Genomic DNA, 20,199 nt, shown 5'->3' with positions numbered 1-20,199 from the left:
CAGGCTGCAGACGGAAACACGTGAAAAAATGCCCTAATAACAAAAGGAAGCTATGATGCTGCCTTCAGGTGCTCCCCGGGTGTGGAGAAATTTCAAAAGCCATGTTTGAGGGTTCATTACTGAGGTCGGAAAAAGCAGTTTGGCAAGAAAATAGTTAAATTTCATGCTTTGCAAGCAATGGAAAAAGAATATGCTGAAAATTATTAACCTAAAGTCAACTTTAGATGTGTGCATGGTCATTAAAGAAAGACAATTAATAGATATTGTGTGTGAAATTTTGCGGCAATTCATATCTACAATTAAATGTTTAGCATCAAAGGTAGACACGGCCCTGCTTTATGTTCAATAAACTAAACAAAACTACAACATGGATGTGACAGATATATAACGTGCGATATTACCGATGTCCCCGAATGTAGCATGAACCCGCCCACAACTGACCACATGGTGGAAGGCGGAAGTAGTTTCTAAATAGTAATTTGACCTCAAAAGCAGGAGCAATACGTGCTGGTACAGTGTGTAATGCAGTCTTACTATAAGTTATTTAAGTTAAAGTAGATGTACTCGTTGTTCTAATGGATCCTAATCTGCTGTATTGGAAAAGCCACGGACAGGTGAGTGTGCACAGCAGTGTTTTAACATGCAGGGCAGCTTCAGTGATGAGGAAAGTTACAATGAAACTATGTTTACATCTTTGTTCCTGTGATATATTTTACAAGTGTTGAACTTTAGAGCTCCTCTTTTCCAGTCTTTTTACAGTCGACTGAAGATCTGGGTTGATCTCCTTGATCCGATTTCCCTGCTCTCCTCTGATGTAAGTGGCAGCCACCTCAGTGATCTTATACTGTGAGATGAGTACAACATACCTGATGGTTAACTAGTGATACTGCTCTCCTCAGGCTGAAATACAGCAGGCCCGCGCTCTACTTGGAAGTGGAGAGAAACAAAATGAAAAGGTCAGATTATGTTAAAGAATATAATCTGTGCAGTGGTCAGTCAGCTTCATGAACATATTTATTTAAACCTGTTCTGTTTCCTCCTTTAGGATGGACATACACAGACACTCTCACTCGTAAGTCTTGCAGAAAATACAACACTGCAAATAACATCCTGTTAAAGTAAATCAGAATTCACTTGTTTCTCTGTATGAGCATCCAGCACTGACTGCTTTATTTTAACCAACACGGTTTGCCTGTTGTGTTTAATCAAGAATCAGTTTCTAGCTGAATGTGTCCAGATGTTTCATACTATGGCAGCTGTGGTGTCCAGATGCTTTGATTTGAAGGACTTCAGTGTGTTGCCTTTTGTTTAAGGTCTTGATGACTTCTTTGTTTTCACAGTCATCCATCCATGCTGATTCTGGTGCTGTTCTTCCACTAGTTTTCCGCCCTCCAGGTACGGTCAGATGTTTTCCATCCATTATTGAAATTGATTTGAAACACTTGATTTGAAAAACAGATGCTGACACCCTCATGTTTGTCATTTCCTTTCAAGCATTTATGCCAGTATCAATGCCTCTGGTACGTGTGTCTAAGTTATATTATGACACTTTGTTCATGATAGTGTTTGTGAATCAAATGTTCATTTATTTCAATCATTTTCCAGGTGGTTGGCAGCTTTTTGCCACATGCCACTGTTGGCCCTGCTGTCTTATGGCAGGTAATAAAGCATATTCATCATATTTCTAAAAACATAGCCCGTCTGGTTATAACACAGTGTACATTAATGATAACACAATGCATTCTTTCAGTTCTTGCTGCAGAGTTACAATGCTGGGTTCAATTATGCAAACAGGAATTCTTCCACTGAACAGGTAAGCTATATATTAAGATATCGACACCACCACCCAAAATTACTCTGATTTGCTTGACTCCTTGATTAATAAGTCTTTAATGAGTCTGTAGTCATTAAACGTCCTCCCTTTTCTTTCTGCTTCACTTTATCTTCTTTATCTCTCACCACCAGGGTAGAAAAACGTCTTTGGAGCAGCTTCTGTCGATGGCTGGAACTGTCTCCTTTGCAACATGTGCAGGGGTGCGTGTAACCTGATAATAACGGGTGTTGACTGTAATGTAATGTAAAGTAAAAGAAAAAAAGTGACGTCTTCACATTTTTTTAAACTACCTGCATCTGTTTTGTTTTTTTCAGGCCCTTCCTCAAATTTTTATTTCTCGACTTGGTGTCAGAAGCGCACCAATTCAAAATTTCTTAAGGACGATATTACCACTCCCACTCTCAGGTAAGGTCTTTATCCCTGAAACTAAATTACTGTAGCATAATATGGCGTCATAAGATAGACATAAAATTGTACATCATTATCTTACTTTCCTTGATTTAATATGAAGTCAGCTGGTGTGGATCCACAAACAACAGGTAGGACTTTTGACACTAACATGTTGCATGTTGTGTTATTCTTTCCAGCTGCTCTGGCCTTCTTCAACGTGTATGCTGTCAGAAGTGAGGAGTACGTAACCGGGATCCAAGTGTTTGACTCCAATGGAAATCCTGTCGGCCTCTCTAAAGCAGCAGGAGAAAAGGTGGAAAACAAAGGAGCAAATAGACAAAAATAAGTCTTATTGAAAACTTTCAGTGTTTAATATTTTATCATTTTTGTTCAGGCTGTGATGGAGACTGCATTGTCAAGAGCGGCACTATTTGGTGCAACCGCTGTTGTCCCTCATCTCTTGGTTTTGCTCTTCCAGAGGTCAGTCACTTTTATATGAAGCTCTGTTTTGTAGACAAATTGGCACCTGTTGGAGCTAATACCACATCGATTTCTCCTTCACAGCTCAAGACGTTTGCAGAGGTACTCTCGGCTGGTCACTCCTCTCCGTCACATGAGTACTGTGTTTGTTATGGGCTTGATGATACCTGTCTCATTCAGTCTCTTTCCACAACTGGGAACGGTAAGATTCATGTTCCTCCAGTGCTGTAATGTTTTCCTTCGGAAGAAATCAGCGGACATTTATACATTTTTTTTCTTTTACAGATAAAGAGGAAAAATACAGAGAAGGAGCTGAAGGCTGCAGCACACGACGGACAGTTATACTACCATAGAGGACTCTGAGGAGCGTTTTTTCATAGCAGATTCAAAATCAACCAAAATACATACTGCCATCAATGAGCAGCATAACAAATGTCTTCTTTAAAGGTGCAATATGTCAGAATTTTAGTTTAAAACATTCAAAAAATAACTAAAGTTATAAGACATTTATGTATTGTGTTGCAGAGATATCTACTTAAGTTAGCATGCTAACCAGCTACCCTGCAGTTGCTTTGTACCTTAAGATGTGATAGTTTGATACGAAACAACAACAACACTCCCGCGGCCCCTTCCGAGCTCCCAGCCCGACATCGGATCACTAACTGTACCGGTAACTGGGCTAACCAGCTTATGAAAGCTACAGTTAGAAGCAGTTCGCAGCTACTCTGGTGATTCGCTGCCTCTGATGTGTTTGAATTCGACACATGTCCAATTCTGACATAGTGCACCTTGAACATCATGCATGTCCGCTGCGCCTTTTCTCCCTGTTTTCATGTAAAAAGAAAAAGAAGTTTTGAATATTAAAACAATAAAACAAGCAAGAAGCTAGTTTTGATAGTAAATTTATTTAGTTGGAATATTAGCTGTATCTGTAGATATGAAATACTACATCAATTCATGAAAATACATTTAGTTTTCAAAGTTACATGAGCATTTCTATGTATTGCACTCTGTGTCTTATCTGAAATACTGAGGCATAAAAACATCCTTTTGGCAAAGTGGTTGAAAATGTTCTTAACTGTAAAACAACAGCGCTTACATAAAAAAAACAAAAAAACAAACCTGAACAGTAAGACACACATAATGCAATATAAATCAATATGGACGTGGAAGCACCAATCATCATTTGATCTGCTGCAGAGCTTTTTTTATAAAACAGTTTGAAAAAGCCTCATTACACAACACATTTGCTTGTATTACAGTTGTGTGCTGCACTAAAGTCGTTAGTAAAATACAAAATGTGACATTTAAAAAAAAAAGTAAATAAACCCACATGTTGTGCAATGTTTCTATCAACTAACTCATTAATATTAATAAGTGCTCGTTACATCCGAGACATTTCAGCTGCTGTAGCTGCATTTATGTATATTTTTATCTGGGTCTGACTCTTTGCAATGAGTACCCACTATTTCAGACTAGGTACATGATTTATGATGTATTTATGTACTGCTTTGCACTGAGGAGTGGGAGCTAACATCTGGAAAGCACTATCAGATGTACTAGCTGAAAAAGTACCAGCATATTTGTTTACATTTCACAAGGTTGGAGACAAATACTGTAGTGCCTTTTGTCCATAACTTTGAATGTTAAAGGATAAGGTTAGCAATATCTTATCATTTTCTTTCTGTTAAAAAAATCCCATGAAAAGACCAAAGTGGAAAGAGCATTTGTCTGACTTTAAATACTTTACGACTCTACTACTGTCTGTGGCGCTAAGCCCGAAGATCATTGGTTCCTACTGAAGATGCAATTCTTGAAAAAAAAAGGACTCACAAATATAGTTTCATTTTTTAAGAAGGTAAAGTAACCTCCTCAAATGGACACTCATTTTTACAAAAGTTGGTAAATAGTGCATTTGTTTGGGACTATTTTCATCCGCGGATTAATACACATTTGGTGCTGTAGTGAGTTTTTATGGCCGCAGGATTGAGTTAAAGCTGCTGTAAACATTATTTTCTTATCAAAATAAGTGTTAAATAGCCTTATATTCCAACAGTATCACTGTTATAGAGTGTTTGGTCAGTAACTCATGTCTCTCCACTTTCCTATTGTCTGAGGCACTTAACTCCAAGCCCATTAGTTCTGACTGATGACATAATTCTTTAAAAAAGTGTTAGGGGTAGTGCATTTGGTTTGGGGACTATTTTCAGCTGCGGATTAATACACATTTGGTGCTGTAGTAGGTATTTATGACAGCAGGACCTGGTTAAAATAAACCACTGTGCCCATGCTCATTGTAATAAATACCCAGTGCAATGCTGTAGCTCATTGATGTGCTTTTTTTTTTTACTAAAATGGAGCTCAAACAGAGCACAAAGGACTAACATATATCTGGCTGTGGATACACAGACAATACTTCATTGTTGCCTTTTCACAGGATAAAAAAAAATAAAACATTGCCAAACATATCCTTTAATTCTACGATGTAAAACACCCTGGTATACAAGATGCTTCATGTCACACATTAGCACAACAGTGGATGATTAAATGTGATGCTAGTGACACTTTCCTACCTCGCATGAAGATTGCTGTGAGAAAGTGTCTTGTGCACACTCTCATGGTAACAGTGAGCGAGTGCACAAGCCTTCCAGAAAACAGTAATTACCCAAAGATCTGTCCGTGCAGCTGACATCCTGCAGTACAGAGTCTGAAAGCAGGTTTATATCCGTAAGAGCTGCTCGGCAGCTGCCAAATGAAAGAGCCGGAGGGAAATGATGCTGCTTTAAACCTTCCAGTGTGATCTTAGAGTCTTCACACTCGTCAGACAAGGACACCAAGTTGGCCAAGATCTCTTTCGTCTTGACGGATATATCCTGTGAATTAACGTGCGGATGTCATGTTAGATTCAAAGCTACATTTCTTACAACTGTGGATTGAGGGACACATTCTGGAGAATTCTCACCTTAATGACCTGACTATCTGCCCTCTCGGCGTCCTCTGCAGACTGGACAATAAGGTGGCCGACGTCCTTGTGCAACTTCCCCATAGCCATGGCCTCTGTGGTGGGATACTGAACATCAGCTCTCAGGAATCAAAGCGCTCTTGGAAACATACTGCTTTCTCTCTGAACATACTGTACCTTTGGCACTCTGGGATACTGTGATCACACTGTCTGGGAGGTTCACATACACATCAAACAAGTCCGATCTGTTGCTCACTTCCGGATCTACAAATCCCGCTACATATCCTAGGGAGAAGATGAACATATTGGTGCATAAATAATTCATCTCCTTACCATGAGATTAGTGATCAGAGTGCAGATGGTGGCTAATCACCAACCATGAGGCAGCGAGGCAGGTTACTGTTAATTAGAGTAAGTAAAGCAGGAGGCAGCCTCACCAGGGCACTTCTTTAGATCCTCTAGCTCTATATCAGTCAGATGCACATACGGGTGCAGGATGGACCAGTCCTTCCGGTGCCATGCCAGCGTGGGCAGAACTCTAAGGAAAAACCAGTAAAGAGTAACCCACAGATGACAAGAGTCTCCACTAGAAGTTTAGAAGTACTAGTACTAGAAGCTAGAAGTTTATAGCAACATATTTTGAATTCAAGTCTCAATTCCACCTTGTAAACTCCAGCAGTGCTTCAATCCGAGGGTGATGAACAACGATCCTCTTCTTCAGCATGACAGCGGTGTACAGGATGATGGTCTCCATACCGAACTGAGACACCACATCTGAGCCAGAAGAGAAACACTGAAGTGAACTGGATGACCCACTTTCATCTCAGAAGGAATCTAGACTGTGTTTCAAGTGAATGTTAATATCACCGTCACCACTGTCATGAAAACATCCACACGACCCATCCAGCAGCTGCTGTCTGACAGAGGGTGACACCTTTGTCATACGACCTGCTTATTTCAAGGTTGCTTCTAATGTCCTCTGGAAGAGAAAACTATCTTCCCGTGTAAATAATGTCTTTTCAAATCAATTTAGGTTTCTGGAGATTTGGATTACGTTAGATATGGAGCCATTCCATGTTTTGTTTTGTCTTTTGGTTGTTTCCCAATCTACTTCAGTTGTTTAGGAGAATGCTGCAACGCTGTAGTACTCCAGAAATGGTTTTTGGACTTTGTGTAACTTCACCCGCCTTTCCATCAGCGTAGGGGTGAAAAGATATTATAATACGTATAATATATATATTTCATTTCTGGGTAAATTTATCCTTCAAGATATATTATAATTTAATCTGTGGCACAAAATGGTTTTAAAATGACAATAACATTGTTACTCACAATTATTTCTGGGACAATATATCATCCAACAAAAGTAATTAGCATGACAGGCCTTCTAATGAATAAATTAAAAAACGTGCAAAGCCTGGAAATTATGTTACTATTCACAAACACTGTGCACACAGTTATACAGAAGAATCTCACAACAGCACAACATGAATCACTCATCAAAACTCACTCGCTTTCTTAGAGGTTTTACTGTATAATTAATGTTGTATAACTCTAATGTGTTGTTTTCTTTTAACTTATGTAAAGTGTCTTTAGGCACCAATAAAATAAAATAAAATGTATTACTTTAATCATTGTTATGAATGTTATTACAAATACACTTTGCCATGATGAAAGTGGAATTCTCCAAAGGTTGTCAAAATACAGATTGATGTTCCTCTTTGCAGCCGTGATGTGTTACCTTTGAGTGAACCGGCCAGGTATGCTTTCCGTACATCATAGTCCTTAATTAGAAATGAGCCGTTTTCATCACTCTGGCAAATTCCTTTGGTGAGGACGGTGACATAAGCCTCCATCATTTTCACCGGACTGCCATGTTTGATGTACATCCTGGATGATAAACAAAAACATACTGCTCAAATGAAGACGCTCTCTTAACAGAGAAGCAAACAAACCTTGTCACCTCAACTGCAAATTGTACCTGCAGAGTATTCTGCTAAGTGCCGCATACTTCTCGGGGTTGAAGTCTTTCGCTGTCACAACTATTGAAAAATGAGTCACCTTGAAGGAAAAACATGGAGATACAACTCAATGCAAATAGAAGACAGAAACACAGAAGTGCTGCACGCTCATTGTTCCTTGTTCAAGATCATCGTGACAGCAGAGTGTCCGGACTCTGTACCTTGCTCAGTGCTGTGGGCTCCTGCACCTCCACCGTGGTGATGTAGTACCAGGTACGACAGAACTGACCAAACACAAAGGTGTGGAAATCCCGGCTGTCCTGTGTCAGACAGCACTTGCTGAGCAGGACTTGCCTCAGGTCTGAGCCCACAGAGGGATAGCACCACACCCACAGTGTGTCTCCATTCACATCTTTCTCTGGGTAGAAGACAAATAAACCCACAATTTAGAAATGAACCTAAGAAGGATGCAGATGTTAGAAACTGTCAAGGCTACCTGGGACCAAATCTTTATCACATGTGGGTCTGAGTTCTTGGATGCATTTATGAACACAGCTCATTCATGCAAACTACATAACATGCAGGAGCAGTGAGGGACATGAAGCCCTGCTGATCAGACACTTTTGGGTCACACTGGTGTCATGTGATTGTCGCGCACGTACAGCAAGTCTGAAACTTCTCTTGAAAACACAACCAAGAAACAAGAAACGACCAGTGAACTGAAACTCACCGATTAATCCGACGCTTAACATAAGCTGCGTTTCAGTCGCTGCCATATTCCATACCTGCAAGAGTTCACAAGCACAAGTTAACTGGACAGAAACAACCGAGCACCGTCCTCTGTGGACACTAGTGTAACTGTGAAGTACCCTGAGAGCTCCGGCTGGGTCCAAATACCACAATGCGATGCTGGACGGATTCAATAAGACAGTAAATGTGTTCAAATGTGTTGTCAGTGGCCTGGGTGTGATTTCTGCTGTCAACAGACTTTCCTCCCTGTGCGAAACCTCTTCCTTCTTCCGGGACTGGAGGATTGTGCGCCGCTGACGACCAATCAGAGCTGGCGACGGTTCAGCGCTGATGGTGCGTTCACGGTTGCTGGAATTGTACATTTATACAAACGAGACTTTAAAAAGTGTAAATTTCTGTGTGTGACATGTTTTTTTTAATGAAAACAGAGGTTAAATTTGTATGTAATAACACTTTGGTTATAAATACATTTTATATTCATAAATGTAAATGTTTTGTGGCATTTTAAAATGAAAAAGATGAAAAAAAGGAGTGTCTGTTTGTCTGTTTTAATGGTCGTCTTGTTAACGTATGCTGCTTGGAAATACTATAAGGTGTGTTATGTTGATTTATTATGTTTTTGTCAATTCTTCCTGAATACATCTCCATGATACCTATTTGAGCCACATTATGCCTTCACTTAAATTACCAATGTAATATAAGTATGACAGCAGACTGATGGTTGATGGTTTTCTATTATTCATATATTTTTTTTAAAAAGCTTCAGTATTTTTATGATATCTGTGGAGAGGAGTGTCAATGTAAATTCACGGCCACAATGAGATAGTATGGAAGTATTTCACTTTGTTGTCACTTTGAATCATTTAAGCGACATAATTAAAATCTCTATGTTGATGTTTTAGAAGTTTTAATGCTTTGTTCTTGCCATGCAGTTAAGCGTCAAGCCTACAAAGTCCGATGTGGTTGATATTTTACGAGGGAACCTGAACGTAGCCTTAATAGGAGCTCATACGGGAACTTCGTACAAGCAGAGTTGCCAGGTTTGATTTTAAAACCCCGATTGTAGGTTTTACAACGCTGTTATCCAGTCCATAATTCGTCAGTAGGAATATTTATGTAAACATTTATTCAAAATAAATCCGCTATAGAATGAGGCTAATCAGAAATGTTACGCAATATATATATATATATTCTACACATTTTATTTATTTGATACTTTTTTATTAACACCCATGTTCATTTACCAGTACAGATAGTCTATGAAACTGAAATATGTGACAACAAAATTAATAATTAAAGGTCGAATACAACAAATCGATGTACAAATTCAGGATTCTCCAACATACGAACTCAAACAGATGTCATGGCTGTTGTTGGGCGTTAAAGTGTGTAACCATAACCAACATACTTAAGTGTCTTTTTTTTAAACAGACAGAACCACCTACAGAAGAGTGGTGATACACAAGTTTTCAATTAAGCAAAATAATGACATTGAAACCCTTTTAATATTTTGGTTGAGACAGATCTGAATTTCAGTCTACTCCTGGGGTGGACACTGTGATAGGGGGAAAGCGCATGACGCACCTGGCAACCCTAGCTGGGCCGCTCACGAGGTTCCTCCTTTCTCAGCCAGCACCGTCGTTGCGGGTGAGTGCGTGGCGTGGATGGACTGGTGAAATTTGTCAAAATTCACTCAAGTCAGCCAATTTGGAGTTCCACTAGAACGCCATCAACATGCCGGCTTATTTCCAAAGGCCAGAAAATGCTCTCAAGCGAGCGAACGGTGAGTAAAGACACAGCTTTACGTGTCACAGATGTCACACATTCATGCTAGCTAGCTAACCGTTAGCTGGCTTTAGCCTTCGTGTGCCTTGTCATCAATGCTGCGGCGCAGTTAGCTAGCTGCTAGCTAGTAACCGACTAGTTGGAATGGCGGGGAAGCCATATCGCTACAGCTGCGTTAGTACATAGCTAACCGGCTAGGCCTTTTTTGTGCTGCCGATCATTGTGCAAAATCAGCGACATAGAAATGTAGCTTAGGCCGCTATTAAATAACCGGGACCACTCGTGACAGCTAGCTAACAATGTCTTTTAGCTACTGTCTGTATTGTTAGTGCTTCTTTCCTACATTAGCGTTAAGGTAATGCTAATGTCACGTTCACCGAGCACCACGGGCCTAACAATGTAGGGCAGGGTTAACGTTAGCCAATCACGGTATTATAGTCTTTTGTGCGGGTGGTGCGAAATGCTATTGTTTGTGTAGTGTAACGTTGTTTTTGTGGTAACTATAGACAAGTGATGGAGCTCACACCAGTCTGTTCTTCTGTGTTGATACAGAGTTCCTTGAGGTTGGCAAGAAGCAGCCAGCCTTGGATGTTTTGTACGATGTCATCAAGAGCAAGAAGCATCGAACATGGCAGAAGATCCACGAGCCCATCATGCTCAAGTACCTGGAGCTGTGCGTGGATCTCCGCAAGAGCCACCTGGCCAAGGAGGGTCTCTACCAGTACAAGAACATCTGCCAGCAGGTGTGTGAGGAGAAATCGGTCGGGTAGCTGATGAAACCAGAGTGTTGTTTTTTTTTTAAGTCAACTTAATGTTTGTCTTTGCTTTCAGGTGAACATCAAATCTCTGGAGGATGTGGTTAGGGCTTACCTGAAGCTGGCGGAGGAGAAGACTGAGACCGCCAAGGGGGAGTCCCAGCAGATGGTCCTGGACATCGAGGATCTGGACAACATCCAGACCCCTGAAAGGTGAGGATGCTTAAATGTTGGATGCAGAAGGGATGAATGTAAAGCTTTATTGCAAGGTCTCCACTTGTTGTTGAATTGCCTTTAACTTGTTACTGAATCTAAATTAATCTCTGTATGTAGTGAGGTGCTTGTCAAGTTTGTTATTGTCACACGCACAACAACGACAATGAAGCAGTCATTGGCTATATAATTGTTTAATTCCCAGGTTTCCTCCAAACAATACTCAACAATATGTATAAAAGTGAAAGCAATAGAAGTAAAGCATGAGAAACTATTCTTAAAATAGTGCAGAGGTTAAAATATGGAAATAAAATATAACATAAACATGAAAAATATTTTAAAATAATACTACGTAGGCTGGTGTAATGTAAATAAGCTAAATGTATATTATTAATTATACTGATGATGGCACAACCGATGGTATAAGATGCTTGACACATTTCAAGTGGATCATTAACATTGAGCTCGTTGTGATTTTAGTGTGCTCCTGAGCGCTGTGAGTGGAGAGGACACTCAGGATCGTACTGACCGCCTGCTGCTCACTCCCTGGGTCAAGTTCTTGTGGGAGTCGTACCGTCAGTGCCTGGACCTGCTGCGAAACAACTCCAAGGTGGAGCGCCTGTACCATGACATTGCCCAGCAAGGTATGGACACAAACTGAACATCTGATTAAAAAATAACTCTGAACTCTGTGGGGTTTTTTTCAAGGCTGCATAAGAGTTACTGTCAACAAACATTTTTAGGTTTTAGGTTGTCTTCATGTAGGTTAGATGTTAGTGAATGATAACATGTCTAGAACATGGCAGTGGCACCATATTTAAAATGAGAAACACTGTCATTTTCAGCCTGTACCAAGGGAATTCATGTTTTAAAAGGGCCCATCGGCTTTTATCTTAACCTAACTTGATAAGATTGTACAATACATACATTGTACAATACATACATACTCAATGCTGTAAATAATATCTGGTCATCTTCTCTGCAGCATTCAAGTTCTGCCTTCAGTACACCCGTAAAGCAGAGTTCCGCAAGCTGTGTGACAACCTGCGTATGCATCTGGGTCAGATCCAGCGCCACCACAACCAGAGCACTGCCATCAATCTGAACAACCCCGAAAGCCAGTCTATGCACCTGGAGACACGTCTGGTGCAGCTGGACAGCGCCATAAGCATGGAGCTCTGGCAGGTCTGTCTGTTTTAGTCTGTTAATTAAAATGTATAAAATATTTTCAGAAGTTCCTTAGAGAGCAGTCTGTAGTTATTAGAGCCCGACCGATAAAGGATTTTTAAGGCCGATACCGATACAAATATTTGGTGATTTAAAAATCCGATATTCCGATATATCGGCCGATATATATATAAAAATAAATCCAGAAACGCGTAACAAAACATAAACAGATTTCCGTAACATTAGTTATTTGTAGTTATTTATGAGTCCTCACTGAAATAATATGATAATGCAGTTTAAAAATAAACTTGTTTGTTTTATTGTCACAACAGAACAGAGGAACATCAAAATTACTAGCTAAGTCAGTTTCACTCTCGGCTTACACGTAACAGCAGCAAAACTGGACATGGTAGTCACAAATATTGTCATGCTTATTTGAGTTAAGAGAACTGATGGGGATGTTCTTTTAATTGTTATTCAAGCATGGAACGCCAACACTCATAACATAGTTGAAGGGTGTTTCGTCCGTTTTTATTTTATTTTTTAAATATTCATTTATCGGCCATTATAAATGCCGATACCGATAGTTTGGAAAATGCCTAATATCGGCCGATAATATCGGCCAGCCAATATATCGGTCGGGCTCTAGTAGTTATGTATAGTATAACATGTATGACTTGTAAAAAAGACCTGTGTAGTCCTTCAGTGTAATTAAATATGTGATATATGGTCAGAGTGAAGATGTTGTTATTGATGTATGTTTTTTTCTGTTATCCAGGAAGCATTCAAGGCTGTTGAGGACATCCATGGCCTGTTTGCTCTTTCCAAGAAGCCTCCTAAACCCCAGCTGATGGCCAACTATTACAACAAGGTGTCTACTGTTTTCTGGAAATCTGGAAATGCTCTATTCCACGCCTGCACCCTCCACCGGCTCTACCATCTCTCAAGGGAGATGCGAAAGAATCTGACCCAAGATGAGATGCAGAGGTATCTTATTTATTATTTGTTGATAAGTGCACAAGCTTATCAACAAACATTTGATAAGGACATTTGCAAGGACAAAGCTGTTAATATCACCTACCTTCCATCTTCAGGATGTCCACCAGAGTCCTCCTGGCAACACTGTCTATTCCCATCACCCCCGAGCGCACTGACATCGCTCGGCTGCTGGACATGGATGGCATCATTGTGGAAAAGCACCGCAGGCTGGCCACCCTCCTGGGCCTGCAGTCTCCACCAACCCGCCAGAGTCTCATCAATGACATGGTACATTATGCACATAAGAAAGAAGCCCTGTTAAGTGTTTTAGGTCTCTTTCAGTTCCTCTGAATACTTTTCTTTTAAAATAAGACGTTCAAAACTGTTTGAAAATATTTACTTAACGATGTTTTGACAATTCTGTATTTTATTGTTTGCATTCTAGGTGAGATTCAATCTGCTGCAGTATGTTGTTCCTGATATAAAGGAACTGTACAACTGGCTTGAAGTAGACTTTCATCCTCTGAAGCTGAGTGGAAGAGTGACCAAGGTAAACAATCTGGCTTTGTAGTTTTTTATTCAGTTTATGTTGAATTTATTTAATACGTTTATGAATCGTAGCTAGTCATTTCTTATCCCAACATATGGTTACAAACTTATTATTCTACTAGGTGTTGAACTGGGTGAGAGACCAGGCTGAGAAGGAGGCTGATCTGCAGCAGTATGTCCCTCACCTGCAGAGTAATACCATCCTGAGGCTCCTGCAACAGGTAAGTCTCTTCTGTAGTTTTCATTTCCCTGGAATGCTCTCTCGAATCACATTCGCACTGTACTGATGGAAATCTCTAATTATTCTGTGTTGATTATATTAGGTGGCGCAGATCTATCAAAGCATCGAGTTCACCCGTCTGGCCTCCCTAGTTCCCTTTGTGGATGCCTTCCAGCTGGAGCGCTCCATTGTAGATGCTGCCCGGCACTGTGATCTGCAGGTAAGATCAGGAGAGATTATGCAGTATTATACACTATCGATAGGCCAACAAAAGTCTTGTTACGGTCATGACAATGTCAAGACTTAAGAGTGCTTATCATGCTATTTTATTTACTTGTATAACATTTCATTTTTCCCTTTAGGTCCGTATAGATCACACCTCTCGAACTCTGAGCTTTGGCTCTGACCTGAACTACTCGACCAAAGAGGATGCCCCCGTCGGTCCTTTCCTCCAGAACATGCCCTCAGAGCAGATAAGGAACCAGCTGACTGCCATGTCTGCTTCTTTGGCCAAAGCCATCTACATCATCAAGCCTGCTTCCATCCTGGTGAGTTCAGTCATACCAAGCTCTCGCATGTAGTCGCACCAGACCAGATCCACCTGATAAGTGACCAATATTAGTGTGTATTTTCATGTGGTGTTAAACTCTAAAGTCATGATGATGTTTTGGCACAATACGCATATTTTTTTTTTGATGTCTTTGTCCCTTCTCAGCAAGAGCGCGATGAGCAGAACCAACTGGCCATCGCTGCCTATCTCAAAAATGCCCGCAAAGATCACCAGCGCATCCTGGCTCGTAGACAAACCATTGAGGAGCGTAAGGAGCGCCTGGAGAGCCTCAACATTCAGCGTGAGAAGGAGGAGCTGGAGCAGCGTGAAGCTGAGATGCAGAAGGTTCGCAAGGCTGAGGAGGAGCGTCTGCGCCAGGAGGCCAAAGAGAGGGAGAAGGAGCGCATCATGCAGGAGCATGAGCAGATCAAGAAGAAGACAGTCCGTGAACGACTGGAGCAGATCAAGAAGACTGAACTGGGAGCCAAGGCCTTCAAAGATATTGATATTGAGGTAAATGTAACTTGATTCATTAGGTTGAACTGCATATTGCAAAAATGCATCATTGGGATACAAAGTTTCAGTGTTCAAAGGTGTGAGACTAACAAATGTGTTCTTACAGGACCTCGAGGAGCTGGATCCTGACTTCATCATGGCCAAACAGGTGGAGCAGCTGGAGAAGGAGAAGAAGGAACTTCAGGAGCGTCTGAAGAACCAGGAGAAGAAGGTAACTGAGTGATACATAAGTGAAAATCACCATGGTCACCTGGATGTGAATTGAACACTAATATTTCCTATTTTTCTTTCGTTCCAGATCGACTATTTTGAGAGGGCAAAGCGTCTTGAAGAGATTCCTCTTATCAAGAAGGCTTATGAGGAGCAGCGTATCAAGGACATGGAGCTATGGGAACTCCAGGAGGAGGAGAGGGTATGTTTGGGGAAAAAAACATTAAAAGAAAAACAGATACTGATTGAAAAATGACATACATAGATCAAGGAAATTGAAAACAGGTGAGTATCCAGAATTTAAAACTTTTCTTTTGTCTTTATCTTGCAGATCAGTAACATGAAAGTTGAACGGGAGAAGGCTCTGGAGCACAAGAAGCGCATGTCCAGGATGATGGAGGACAAAGAAAACTTCTTGTCCAAAATTACTGCTGCCCGTAGCTTCATTTATGAGGTGAGACTGTTATGATGCTGCACAGAGCCATTACTATAAAACGGCTCCGTAACTGAAGTAGTGGTTTAAAATTCACTTTTGTCTCTTTGAAGGAAAAACTGAAAGCTTTCGAGGAGCGCTTGGTGGTGGAGAGGAAGAAGCGCCTGGAAGAAAGGAAGAAGCAGCGCAAAGAGGACAGGCGTAACACTTACTACCGTCAGAAAGAGGAAGAGGCTCAGCGTATCCACGAGGAGCAGCTAAAGAAAGGTAATTCATTTCTATAGCACATGTGTACTGGGACACAGAAAACTGAGCCAATCAGCCACGATAAAGGAGTGGCAGGTGTTCTTATGCAACAGAAAATGGAGGGAATTGTGGTAGAAATAGTGGCAGTAGTAGTTAAAGTGGTACTTTAGGGAGAACCTTAGCCGTCGCCCAGCACAACATTTTCATTTGGTTGGGTGACGTCTGCATTGACGTCTGGAAACAGGACATGACAAAGTTTCAATAAGAACTTTTTTTTCCTAATAAAATCGTTGGCATTTTTCTTTCTGCGTCTGAACATGCCTCATGTTATTTCCCTGCTTTTGTTACAGAGCGTGAGGAGGCTGAACGCCTGGAACAAGAGCAGCGAGAGGAGGAGGAGAGGGAGTACCAGGAGCGTCTGCGCAAGCTCGAGGAGCAGGAACGGAAGCAGCGTGCTCGTCAGCAGGAGATCGAAGAGCGAGAACGCCGTCGTGAGGAGGAGAGAAGGGGCCCCCCGGAGGAGAAAGCCAAAGTACAACTCTTTTCATTTGTTTTGTTTTTACTCGTGGTCAGAGCTGACATTTGATTCACAAGGATTTACCTGTGTATAAGTATTGCAGGTTAATGCTGCCTATCTATCACTGACATAATGCAAGACAATTTATCACAGTAGTAATAAAACAATGTGATGCATTTGATTTGTGTCGTCTCAGATGAATGTGTGATAGAATAATTTTGTCATATAAGTTCCAGGACTTGAGCAGAGCAGTAGACGACAGGCTAAAACATTTAATGTTACTGTGCCTTGTCATGTAGCAGGTTTACAGACCGTATAGCGACGTAATGACAGAATGTGTCTCGATCAATTTTTGTTTTGCTTATACAGGAAACGTTTGGTGAGAAGGAGGAGGGAGGATGGAGGAAGCGCACAGAGGAAGGGGGTTCAGATTGGCGTCGTTCTGTGCCTGAAAAGTAGGTGTTGGTAACTTAATCCTACTTTTGTATTGTTAAACCAATTAAAACACCAATAATTACTGATTTGGGCTACTCTAATGATGCCTGTGCTCTCGCTCTCCCTCTCAAGGGATTGGAGGCAGGAGGGCCGTGACGATGGAGAGGAGAAAGAGGCACCCTTCAGGCGGAGCGAAGGTCCTCGCAGGGGCGGAGATGACAGAGGACCCCGACGAGGCTTTGAAGATGACAGAGGTCCACGTCGTGGTGCTGATGATGACCGTCCACTACGCAGAATGGATGATGACCGTCCTCTACGTAGAGGCTTTGATGATGACCGTGGCCCTAGGAGGGGTGGAGATGAAGACCGTGGCCCAAGGCGTGGCTTTGATGAAGACCGTGGTCCCAGGCGTGGCTTTGATGACGACAGAGGTCCCCGCAGAAACCTGGATGACTTGAGGGGTCCAAGGCGTGGGGCTGATGATGACTGGGGCTCCAGAAGAGGAGGAGATGATGACAGAGGTGGAAGGAGAGGCATGGATGACGACAGACAACGTCGTGGTGGCGATGACGCCAAACCCTGGAAGCCTCTGGGCAGACCTGGTAAGCCTGTAGCCATTCAGCTGCTAATGACTGATGATGTCTTATAATGTACGTGAAGAATCGGGGTGCGTCGCAGCTGTGTTTACATTTACTATCTAGCGAGGATGATGAGCAAATACTTCTGTGTCAGGTGGTTGGCGTGAGCGGGAGAAGGCCCGAGAGGAGAGCTGGGGTCCTCCCCGTGGTGGCGGGGACGAAGAAGGTGATGGTGATGATGCTGATGCTGATGCAGAAGACAGATCTGGCAGCAGCTTCAGAGACCGTCGTCCACCAAGGTGACGCCAAGAGTTTTGATGCATTTCTTTTTATAATAACTGCAAGCGATGTCATAGTCAGCTTTTCACTGAATTATCAGTTCTGTTAATCGGTGTCACTATGTATTCACAGAGAGGAGAATAGCTGGAGGAGAGGAGGCACAGAGGAGGGGGGAGGAGGAAGCTCCTGGAGAGACTCTCGCAGAGAAGACACTACTGACCGTGATGATCGTCGTGACCGTGTTGAACGCCGTGGTGGAGAGCGCAGGGATGACCGTGAAATCAGAGCCCCACCCAGGGATCAAGATGAAGGTGTGCAGAGCTGTTATATACTTACCAGGGATACTTGTAGGAGGCATCACAGCTTTCCCTTTAAGACATATTTAGATCATCAGGCACACTGACACAGGTTCCATAAAATACAACAAATCACTTTTAAGTAGGTGTGAACTTAATTTAACACATTTGATCAAAAACATCAGGTAAATTACATAGAGGTGTTGTATCCAGCCAGCAGAGGGCGCTGTTTACCTGTCAAGTTGCTGCTACAGCAGGTGTCTTGGAAAGATTCCCACTGGTTTGGACAAATGTATAAACTTTTTAACTGGAGTCATATACTATAACTTGAATATGTTTACAGCTTTAACACGTCCTAATGAGAGTCTCTGTTTCCTCAGGAGGTTCTTGGCGTCGTGGTGGCGAAGACAAGAGGGTGGAGCGGGACAGGGAGCCGCCCAGAGAGAGGGAAAGGCCGAGCGATCGTGATGCTGACGGAGAAAAGGGTTGGCGCAGTGACAAAGACAACCCTCGTCGCACCAAGAACGAGACAGATGATGATGGCTGGACCACTGTCCGCCGCTGAGCAACAACCTCTGCATCCAATTGGCTCGGTTAATGATTAATTGGTTTTGGAAAAATAATAATATTCAATATCACATCAGCCAGTTAGCCACAGTGTTTCATTAATGGCTACAATTTCCTGATACTCATGTGCATTGTTCCTTTTGAATGAGATATTTGTAGACAGTAGATTTCCTGGGGATTCCTGTCCCGTTATCTTTATCTTGACTTTCTACAGTTTTGAACCCGAGGCTTCTCACAAACTAAAACATTGTGAACCGATTAACTTTAGTCACTTTGGCCTCATGCAAACCATCAGTGTAGACATGACTACCCCCAGTGGTTAGGAGTGTTATTACATTACACTGTGTGACGTGAAACTGATTAAACTGAAAACAAATATACCCGCTCAAACTTTCAATGCAATCTCAGTGTATCACCAACTGCCTCTTTTAAATAAATTACCTTTGCATAGATGTTATATTACAGCACTGATCCACAACTCTTGTATTGGCAATGACTAGGAATCTGTCATCTGCTTCTGCTCTTCATCTAGTGTTTCAGATGCTTCTTAACCTGGTATCGAACAAGTGGAAATAACATTTTGATGTGCATGCTTAGAGTATTCAATTGGCCTTTAATGATATTCTGTATGTGGTTCTATCTCGCTGCAGTCAACGGTATCCAACCTGGTTGCATGTGTACAGATAAAGCCTTTATTAATAAAGATGTTTGCTCACCACCTACTCATTCATTTTGTCTCAAATGCTGCCACCATTGAAGATTGCAGCACTCTTGTATAGTTTTAGTCGCATGTATGAAAATCTGTCACAAAAGAGTTTTCCAACCTGGGGGTCGCAAGGGTAAATCTGATGGGGTGTGATATGTAAGATGCCATGTATTTACAGATAGGTAGCATGTTTGGAAACAAGCTCTTTGTGTTTTTACTTTGTCGCCCTTCTGAGGAAAGCTATCGAAATATAATTTTTATTTAATATGAAGTGAAACAGTCCTTTAGAGTATATACAGTTCATGTACAATAATGTCATTTAACAAAACTAATGTGCTCAAACAGCTTGACAAGCTCCTTAAAAGTACTTAAAATGCTGACATTTGACTTTGGAAAATGTGCAGGAGCTCTGCAATTGTTAGATGTGAGACTTGGTGTGAATGTAACCACTAGAAATTATATCAAGGGCCTGTTGGGTCATTTGACTGAAGATGTCAGTAGTTACCCTGACAGACTACGTTCTTCATTTTGCTGAGGACCTTCTAGGTCTCTGCTCTCTGGGTGCCTCCAAAGCTCCTCAAAATCCCAGTTTTTGGACCATGTTATCGCATTACCAGTATGTTACCACTAGAGGTCGGTAAAGCTCCACGGAGAGGAGTGATGGTTCACTCGGTGGAAAACTATGATGAAATAAAAACATGCTGGCAGTGGTCAGTCAGTATGCAGTCAATTAACAGCCCGGTAACAAGCTGTTAAAAGAAAACCTCAAACACGCTTGACTTCTTAAAAAAAGAAATAAAAAATATTCTTGTTTCTCAACAA

At 41.6% G+C, this 20,199-nt stretch overlaps 3 protein-coding genes across 3 annotated transcripts; 2 read left to right on the top strand and 1 right to left on the bottom strand.

Annotated features, from left to right (window-relative positions):
• The first annotated feature begins 441 nt into the window (after positions 1 to 441).
• On the top strand, positions 442 to 4,023 carry sfxn4 (sideroflexin 4). The gene is made up of 14 exons (XM_084376266.1): positions 442 to 614; positions 749 to 814; positions 900 to 956; positions 1,046 to 1,072; positions 1,341 to 1,395; positions 1,495 to 1,520; positions 1,606 to 1,659; positions 1,751 to 1,813; positions 1,966 to 2,034; positions 2,149 to 2,239; positions 2,422 to 2,537; positions 2,619 to 2,704; positions 2,789 to 2,906; positions 2,990 to 4,023. The coding sequence occupies exons 1-14, from the start codon at positions 576 to 578 to the stop codon at positions 3,065 to 3,067; spliced, it is 945 nt and encodes a 314-aa protein (XP_084232392.1). The 5' UTR covers positions 442 to 575; the 3' UTR covers positions 3,068 to 4,023.
• Positions 4,024 to 5,318: 1,295 nt separating this feature from the next.
• dennd10 (DENN domain containing 10) lies at positions 5,319 to 8,647 on the bottom strand. Its single transcript, XM_084376267.1, is given in 11 exon segments — positions 5,319 to 5,466; positions 5,468 to 5,577; positions 5,667 to 5,761; positions 5,844 to 5,951; positions 6,104 to 6,204; positions 6,329 to 6,440; positions 7,408 to 7,556; positions 7,648 to 7,727; positions 7,849 to 8,045; positions 8,358 to 8,412; positions 8,497 to 8,647. Coding segments are annotated over 10 exon segments (1,041 nt in total). The 5' UTR covers positions 8,404 to 8,412; positions 8,497 to 8,647; the 3' UTR covers positions 5,319 to 5,423.
• Positions 8,648 to 9,984: 1,337 nt separating this feature from the next.
• On the top strand, positions 9,985 to 19,389 carry eif3s10 (eukaryotic translation initiation factor 3, subunit 10 (theta)). Its single transcript, XM_084376407.1, has 22 exons — positions 9,985 to 10,160; positions 10,715 to 10,905; positions 10,994 to 11,130; positions 11,611 to 11,774; positions 12,116 to 12,315; positions 13,076 to 13,284; positions 13,392 to 13,563; positions 13,721 to 13,825; positions 13,947 to 14,045; positions 14,148 to 14,264; positions 14,407 to 14,592; positions 14,760 to 15,107; positions 15,217 to 15,321; positions 15,409 to 15,522; positions 15,652 to 15,774; positions 15,867 to 16,020; positions 16,350 to 16,531; positions 16,886 to 16,971; positions 17,084 to 17,553; positions 17,684 to 17,828; positions 17,941 to 18,119; positions 18,485 to 19,389. Exons 1-22 carry the CDS (start codon positions 10,112 to 10,114, stop codon positions 18,667 to 18,669), a joined length of 3,720 nt encoding a protein of 1,239 aa, XP_084232533.1. The 5' UTR covers positions 9,985 to 10,111; the 3' UTR covers positions 18,670 to 19,389.
• Positions 19,390 to 20,199: the final 810 nt, after the last annotated feature.

The sequence above is a fragment of the Pagrus pagrus genome (assembly GCF_965226575.1).
Source record: "Pagrus pagrus genome assembly, chromosome: 15".
Classification (NCBI taxonomy): Eukaryota; Metazoa; Chordata; class Actinopteri; order Spariformes; family Sparidae; genus Pagrus; species Pagrus pagrus.
The sequence above is the reverse complement of the archived record's forward strand: the minus strand, read 5'-3'. Positions and strand labels throughout refer to the sequence as shown.

Bases quoted from the DNA above. Each gene is read 5' to 3' on its own strand.
- sfxn4 (XM_084376266.1), top strand. From the start codon at position 576: ATGGATCCTAATCTGCTGTATTGGAAAAGCCACGGACAG. The intron at 1,396-1,494 runs GTACGGTCAGAT...TTTCCTTTCAAG, and splicing joins ACTAGTTTTCCGCCCTCCAG to CATTTATGCCAGTATCAATG. The intron at 2,240-2,421 runs GTAAGGTCTTTA...TATTCTTTCCAG, and splicing joins ATTACCACTCCCACTCTCAG to CTGCTCTGGCCTTCTTCAAC.
- eif3s10 (XM_084376407.1), top strand. From the start codon at position 10,112: ATGCCGGCTTATTTCCAAAGGCCAGAAAATGCTCTCAAGCGAGCGAAC. The intron at 13,285-13,391 runs GTATCTTATTTA...TTCCATCTTCAG, and splicing joins ACCCAAGATGAGATGCAGAG to GATGTCCACCAGAGTCCTCC. The intron at 16,972-17,083 runs GTAGGTGTTGGT...CTCCCTCTCAAG, and splicing joins CGTCGTTCTGTGCCTGAAAA to GGATTGGAGGCAGGAGGGCC.